Source organism: Lepidochelys kempii, chromosome 19, assembly GCF_965140285.1.
Source record: "Lepidochelys kempii isolate rLepKem1 chromosome 19, rLepKem1.hap1, whole genome shotgun sequence".
Lineage (NCBI taxonomy): Eukaryota > Metazoa > Chordata > Testudines > Cheloniidae > Lepidochelys > Lepidochelys kempii.
The window spans coordinates 10060349-10068511 of NC_136398.1; the positions used below are offsets into that span (position 1 = coordinate 10060349).

An 8163-nucleotide genomic window follows, 5' to 3' on the forward strand; every position below is an offset into this window, starting at 1 on the left:
GTGGGTATATTGCTCATGGGTGTGCCCTGCTGCAGAGGCCGTATTGCCCTTCTTGGCTATCACTCACTCAGATTTCAGTTCTGCTCGGTTAGAAGAGGAACCTGCAAATTTTTTGTTTTTCAGATACACTCCTTTTGCAAATGGGCCCAGTGACACCCCAGAGGACATCTTGAGCCGAATAGGCGGGGGGAAGTTCACTCTCAAAGGAGGAAATTGGGACACGGTTTCTGAGGCAGCCAAGGTAGGGTCTGGTACCTGCATTAAGTCTGTAGCTCAGGTCAAGTAAGGACAGCTGCTGTGCAGCCTGTTTAAAATAAACCTCCCTACTGCTTTCACTTTTTCTTCCCGCACCATTTGGGTTCAGTAGCTCCCATCTCACATGCACGTTTCCCTCCAAAACAGGGGCAGCGGTGCCTCTGTAGGGCACTTCAGCATTTTGCAATTAGTGCTGGCATGCAATACCAATCTATAGTGGCCCATCCGTGGCCATTGAGGCTCAGCCCCATCTTTTGTGGCCAGGCTGATAGCTGCTATTCCCCAGGATAACGAATTTCTAAGTCTGGCCTTTGAATGAGATGAACCTCTCTCTGATGGGTTTGCACCACCTTTCTGAAGTCTAATTCTCTGAATGCTTGCTCCAGGATCTGGTAACAAAGATGCTCCATATTGACCCTCACCAGCGCCTGACAGCCAAACAAGTTCTGCAGCATCCCTGGATAACGCAGAAGGATAGGTTACCCCAGAGCCAGCTGAGTCACCAGGATGTACAGCTTGTAAAGGTACGCATTGTGGGGCTGTGCCTGGCCTGTGGTGCATTCAGCAGTGCCCTCTTGCTCCATCACCACCTCTGGGTAGCAGGTAAAGCAGACTCAAGGTGTGGGGGGTAGGGTGATCAGGACAGAACATCTGCTGCCAGGGCAAAGGAATGATCTGGGGGAAGTTGCAGTGGGAGGGGAATGGTAAGTAAGTACAAGGCAGAAACTGACTCCTGCAGGCCACAGAAAGACTTCTGATAATCTCTCTCCTAAAAAGAAACCAGTTTCTCATATGATGGCCAGCCTACCATGAAGTAATTTTCAGTAGGGTACAAAGATATTTCTGCCTCCCAGCTATTATTGGTGGATGCAGTCCTGTGACAATTCAGTGACTTCTTTTTTTCATTCTTTTCTCCAAGGGAGCCATGGTTGCAACATACTCTGCATTAAACCGCTCCAAGCCAAGCCCCCAGCTGAAGCCCATTGAGTCATCCATTCTGGCACAGAGGCGGGTGAAGAAGCTCCCCTCCACCTCACTGTAGTAGGAAGCCTGGGCAGTCCATGCCATCGCTGTGCAGTGCTGTCACTCCTGACATTGCACAAGCTGCTGAAGATGGGAAGCAGGGAAACAGGCAGGAAAACAACGTGTGAAAGGAAGCCCATTTGCAAACTGTCTTCCTCCAAACCATGTCAAGGCCAAGTGCCTTTTTCCTTCTGAAAGACTAGCTCTTCTCTTTGTGGACTCGCCTGTCCTGATAGAAGTTCACTGTAAAACCTTTTTTTAAAAAGTGTAAATTGATACAATTTTTAAAGGGATCCATTTGTGTATATGAGGACTAGAATATATAATCTGTGTAATGATGTCACGAAAGAGCAAATCTGATTTGTCTTTTCCTGTGAAGGGCCAGACCTTGGTTCTAGACACATCACCTTTCATGGCTGATTTGGGGTTCAGAGCTGGTGCAGCTGGAAGTCTGACCCTTTTTTTTTCTCCCCCCCCCCTCAAACTTTTTGTACCCTCCCCAATGTCAAACTAGCAGCTGTTCTTTCCACCTATTAGAGAAGTCGCGGCATTTTTGTGTACAGTTTGTAAAACCAGTTCTTAAATTTCAACCTGTAGGTTTTGGTTTCCCCCACATGGCTGCTGTAAGAGAGCATAAGCCATTTTAAGCACCTACTTGGTTAAACTGTCCCAGATACCTGCAGGGTCTGGACCATTCCTTCTCTTTCCCCCAGCATTCATTCAGGATTCTGTTGGATGAACAGATGCTGATGGGGAAGAAATATTCTCTTTTGTGAAGTCAAGTCTTTCTGGGTTGGCTTTGGTTTCTTTCTTTTTTATTCCTGTTTCACTTAGCACCATCCAGGAATCCATGATGCAAAGCAAAATCTTTTTCTTTTTTATTTTTTAATTTAATTTTGTTCTATGGCTGGTAACTCAGGGTTTCTGTCTGAACTTTATAATAAACATGTCATTCAGTTGAAGTTATTTTACTGGCTGAATGTTCACCCATCCCTTTAGCTACAGAATAAGCTATGCTAGTCACCGCTCCTCTCTTTTAAAATGGGGATGATGGTATTTGCCTGCCTTTTGTAAAGCGTTTTGACATCTACAGATGAAAAGATGTGTGTATAAATGCATTTCTTCTCCCCAGGTGTCTCAGTGGTGGGGGAACTCAGTGCTGCTAATAGCTAAATTATGCCATCTTCACTCAAGTTTAGAACTCACTCTGCAACTGAAATCGTTAGGATTAATTGTGGAATAAGGCACTAATCAAGATTTAAGGATGGCAGAATCTGGCCTGTAGAGGGGAAACTCTTATTTACAGGAACTAAATATCACAATCTTAATAGAAATCAGCCCTCAGAGACTACAGTAACTCCTCACTTAAAGTTGCATTTTTCGGGAATATAACTACAACGTTAAGTGAAATAATGTTAAATGAATCCAATTTTCCCATAAGATTTAATGTAAATGCGGGGGGTTAGGTTCCAAAGAAATTTTTGGGGGGAAGACAAAAGGCATTCTGTATTGTACTGTACTGTGTGTGGGAAGTGCCCCTGGCTTATCCCACACAGGCACAGCCTGCTGCAGGCAAGGACACTAGGAAGCACCTTCGCAGCAACAATGGCAGCTTACCCGGAGAAGAACAGGCACCGACTTTGCCGGAGGATGCTCCAGGCCCGCCTCTTCCCACCCCCACTCCACCTCCTCTCTGGAGCACGCTGCATCCCCACTCCTTCCCCCCCTCCTTGCCCCCGAAAGTCCTAAGCGCCTCCAAACAGCTGTTTGGTGGCACTTAGGACTTTCTGAGAGGGAGGGGGAGGAGTGGAGATGCAGCACTTCCACACTCCTCCCCCTCCCTCCCAGAAAGTCCTAAGCGCTGCCAAACAGCTGTTTGGCGGTGGGGGAAGCACTGAGAGGGAGGGGGAGGAGGCAGAGAAAAGGAAATAGTGTGATACTCCCTTGTAAAGTTGCTGCTCTTCCACAAAATCTTACAAGCAATGGACAGAGCAGGCAGCCAAATGACATTATAAGGGAGCACTGTACAACTTTAAACGAGCATGTTCCCTAATTGAGCAGTGATGTAACTTTGAAACAACATTAAGCGGGAGGACGTTAAGTGTGGAGTTACTGTACTTCTAGCCCTGTTCATCTGAACTTTTTGAGTCCTTCTGAACCCTTAGATATTGTAGTATTGAGACCTAGATTCCTAGCTGCCTTGTATATCCTGGGTGCCTCCCTCCCGTGTGTCTGTGTGGATCTTCAGTGAGAGGAACTGGGGAAATCTTGAAATAACTGTATAAGGATGGCTTCCAGGACTGAACTGAGCAACTCTCTTCAGTGTGACAGGTTTCAGAGTAGCAGCCGTGTTAGTCTGTATTCGCAAAAAGAAAAGGAGTACTTGTGGTACCTTAGAGACTAACAAATTTATTTGAGCATAAGCTTTCGTGAGCTACAGCTCACTTCATCAGATGCATCTGATGAAGTGAGCTGTAGCTCACGAAAGCTTATGCTCAAATAAATTTGTTAGTCTCTAAGGTGCCACAAGTCCTCCTTTTCTCTTCAGTGTGTGAATCTCAGCTGTATTTACTGCTCTTGAGAGCAGAGAAGTGTCAACTTTCCTTGGTTTGCCCCAGTAGACTCTCTAATGGGAGTCCTCCAATTTAAAAGTTTCCTTTTCCTTGCAGCAATCCAACAGCACAAGTATCTTTCTCCCTTCAGTTACTCTGAATAGCCCCTCCCACTTGCCATCTACTCTGAAGCCTTGCTGTTGAGATGTCCACTCGCTATTCCCAGCAACACAGGTCCATCTATTAGGGTATGCCTACATGGGGAAATTGACCAGCATAGCTATAGTAAAATAATTATTCTTCCATTGCTATGTCATTTTAACTCCCCCATACTTTGGAAGTTGGAAGCAGAGTAATTAATCTGGAGTAAGAGTTTTACAATGGCATGACTACAGTGAAATAGTCATTCTGCTCTAGCTATGCTGGTCAATTTCCCTGCGTAAACAGAACTGACTTTCCTCAGGGACATCAGAAGACTTAAGCAGTGAGGTCAATGGAGTTGTGCCTGCTTGAATCTGGCCTTGATCCATAGTTTAGTGGCGGGTGGTTTGGGTCCTTTGCATGTAACGGCTTCTTTAAAAATTCTTTTCCCTTCTGGTTTGTCTCAGGTCTGGCACACGCTGGTATGGTGTCTCTTGTATCCATGCCAACAAGGCTGTCTTATGTTACTACTCCTCCTCCTCTGTGCATCAGCGTCTGTGTCAATACAAATGTGTTCAGAGTTAGGAATCAGATAAACTGTTTGGCGCATGGGGCCGCTCACCTTGAACTTTTGGTATGTTGCCCAAACTGTTAGCTGTAGACCGTATCAATTTATTGACAACAAGAGATTGAAGCATAAATGTTCTTGGAATGTAGAGGATACTTCCCAGCCAACTTTGGGGTTGAAACTTTCCATTCTAACCAGCTTGAACGTGTTTGAAATGCTGCTCATATTCACCACTTGCAGTGAGCCTCAGAACAACATGGAGGGTCTGGAGCAGGTCTAGAAACCAATATTTGTCCTGCTTGAAAGGTGGTCTAACAATCACAATTTCATAAGGTCATCACATATGCACTCTGATACAATAGTTATTTAAGCAGGATGGACACCTAAGGCCTCACAGAATCCTCCCCACAGAGGTACTGTTGTATTCATTTAGATGGAATATGGGGGCTAAAGGTGTTAACATAACCCATTCGCTGTCCAACATTTAAATAGTGTTAAACAAGGTTCAGGGTTTGGTATACAGAGACATCAGCCACCTTTAGACATGGAAAGATACAGAAAAGGAAAAACCGCATTTGAAATGTGAAGTATTAAGTAAGGCTTTCAATTTTGACAACATTTCTTGTTCCCATTCCTTTTCCCTTTAGCTGGAGAGAATTTTAGAAGGACAACCCCCTTTGTCTGACAGCCTCTTAGACTTATTAAAGATGGTAATAACTGTCCTTTTGGGGAAAAAAGAGAAGAAATTAGTTCAGATGAGCTGGAACAGTTCTTGAAGTCCAATCCCATTTCCTCCCAGCTGGTGCTGGGATCTAGCTGGACCTTGTAAGGCTGGCAATGCTATATCTGGGTCCCTCTCTCTGGTCTGGTCAGAACCGCTCAGGATTAGGATGACGAAGGTCCGGGGTCCCAGGAGATGGTGGGAGTGACAGCATGATGGAGAAGCTCATTTTACTTTCCTCCATCTGTTCTTCTGTATTGTGCCCCAAAATCTTTCTATAAGGACCTACAAAGGAAATGGTGGGTAGAATAGCCCATTGCCTCATTATTTTGTCATCAAATAAGCCTAATATCCAACACCCCACTTTTGGTTCATTAATTTGGTTCAGCCCCACATCTTGTTTTTACCCAGCATGATTTCAGCATAGTCCTGGAGTTATATCAACATGGCCTCTCTTGTTTGCAATGATTTAGTCCCTGTCTGTTTCTTTTGCACCCGTTTATAACATTCATTACTGAAAACAACTTGACCTACTTTCCATCAACACTTGTTAAAGTTATCCTACCATCTTATAAACGTCTTACAATTGAGCTTTCAATTACAGAAAATTTGTAGGCCCAATTGTCACAACAGTACTCGAGTCAATCCTATTGGCCTGATGGCTCAAAAGTAGTGGTATCCCACCAATTTTGGGATAATGGTATATACAGCAATGGGTATTCAGTATGTGCAAGGAGTATCACTTAAGGTAGCTGAGGATACTCTACTATGCACTGCCTAACTTGCATATGCAAATCCTCCACAATAATACTGAATTTACTTAACTGCCTTGCTAACTTGATTCCAAAGTACTTTTTGTATATCTCATAGAATCATAGAATATCAGGGTTGGAAGGGACCTCAGGAGGTCATCTAGTCCAACCCCCTGCTCAAAGCAGGACCAATCCCCAATTAAATCATCCCAGCCAGGGCTTTGTCAAGCCTGACCTTAAAAACTTCTAAGGAAGGAGATTCTACCACCTCCCTAGCTAACGCATTCCAGTGTTTCACCACCCTCCTAGTGAAAAAGTTTTTCCTAATATCCAACCTAAACCTCCCCCACTGCAACTTGAGACCATTACTCCTTGTCCTGTCCTCTTCTACCACTGAGAATAGTCTAGAACCATCCTCTCTGGAACCACCTCTCAGGTAGTTGAAAGCAGCTATCAAATCCCCCCTCATTCTTCTCTTCTGCAGACTAAACAATCCCAGTTCCCTCAGCCTCTCCTCATAAGTCATGTGTTCCAGACCCCTAATCATTTTTGTTTCCCTTCGCTGGACTCTCTCCAATTTATCCACATCCTTCTTGTAGTGTGGGGCCCAAAACTGGACACAGTACTCCAGATGAGGCCTCACCAATGTCGAATAGAGGGGGACGATCACGTCCCTCAATCTGCTCGCTATGCCCCTACTTATACATCCCAAAATGCCATTGGCCTTGGCAACAAGGGCACACTGCTGACTCATATCCAGCTTCTCGTCCACTGTCACCCCTAGGTCCTTTTCCGCAGAACTGCTGCCTAGCCATTCGGTCCCTAGTCTGTAGCTGTGCATTGGGTTCTTCCATCCTAAGTGCAGGACCCTGCACTTATCCTTATTGAACCTCATCAGATTTCTCAGCTCCATACCCCTTGAAACTTAGATTCTTCTTCGAGTTTCCTCTGCATATTCCCACTCTTGGGACATGTGCTGACCATTGTTGTTGAATGATGCAGCCTTCTACTAGTAGTGCCTGATCCATTGCTTGCATGCCCCTCTCTTCCCCCAACTCTGTGCCTGAACGTGTTCTGAGGGAGTGGTTATAAAAGGTGGTACAGCAGGTGTGGCCGCCTCAGTTGTTTCCAGCAGCTACCACAGACAGATGAGAGCCTTCAGGATTCAAGATCCTTATTGATTGACATAAGTGCCTTGCTTCTGTCTGTAAATAGATTATTATAGTGTTAGGTTTAGCTGTTAAGGGAATGGCAGATCTAAAGAGCAAGCAGCACAGATTCAAGTGATGTGCATCGTGTCTTGCAGTTTTTCCAGCTTCATGCTTAGAGTGTCCCTCTATAAAAATCTTTTCTCGATGCACTCTCTCTGGGACATTTACACTTCGAGCTAAGAAGGAGAGGCAGAACTAACTTCAGGCCCTCCTTTTACAAGAATCATTGTTGGCAAAAAAAAAAAAACACCCCAGAACCAAGAGCTATAAGACTCCAGACAAGAAAAACAAAAGAGCTGGTTTGGCTCAGAAACCTTTCGGTTCCAAGAAGTCGTCCTCGTCAAAGTCTTCAGCATTGACACCAAAGTTGAGATCAGAGATATCTGATTACAAACACATCTGACCCTATTCCAAGAAGGGATCTGTTGTTGAAGGAAAGGTGTATGAACAATTCTTGAACTATGTCTGAATCCTCTATAGAACTGAGGCCTTTAGTTCCAAGAAGAAGAAAGACAAGACCAAGCATCTTTCTGGGCCTGGCATTCTCTCTTATTCAGGGGACTCACTGGATCTTTCAAATCATGGTGCACCAAGGTGCACATCTGGTAACAAGGTTTGTGGAACCAGCATGAGTGTCATCTGTGTAGCAACATCCTGGAGTTAAGAGCAATATGGTTAGCACTAAAATCTTTCCTACCTCAAGGAATGTGTGGTGCAGATGGCAACAGACAATATGACGGCAATATATTATATAAACAAACAAGGAGCATGCTTTTTCCAGCTTTACAGGGAGGCAATGAGACTCTGGGAGTGGTGTATTACTCACCAAGTTTATGCAATTGGTCTTCATATAACAGGATCCCTCAATCAGATAACAGATCAAATGCACAAATGATCCTTGAAAGTCACTGTAATCAGGGAAATTTTTGCTCTCTGGGAC

General features: G+C 44.7%; 1 protein-coding gene across 7 annotated transcripts in view; it reads left to right on the forward strand.

Annotated features, from left to right (window-relative positions):
• The window catches only part of RPS6KA1 (ribosomal protein S6 kinase A1), a 67092-nt gene extending 63459 nt beyond the window's left edge, over positions 1-3633 (forward strand). For all 7 annotated transcript variants that reach the window (XM_073317374.2, XM_073317377.2, XM_073317375.2 and 4 more), the window contains 3 exons: positions 124-241; positions 642-779; positions 1175-3633. In XM_073317374.2, the coding sequence (XP_073173475.1) occupies positions 124-241; positions 642-779; positions 1175-1297 (379 nt within the window). In that variant the 3' untranslated portion in view covers positions 1298-3633. The remainder of the gene's footprint in view (positions 1-123; positions 242-641; positions 780-1174) is intronic.
• Positions 3634-8163: the final 4530 nt, after the last annotated feature.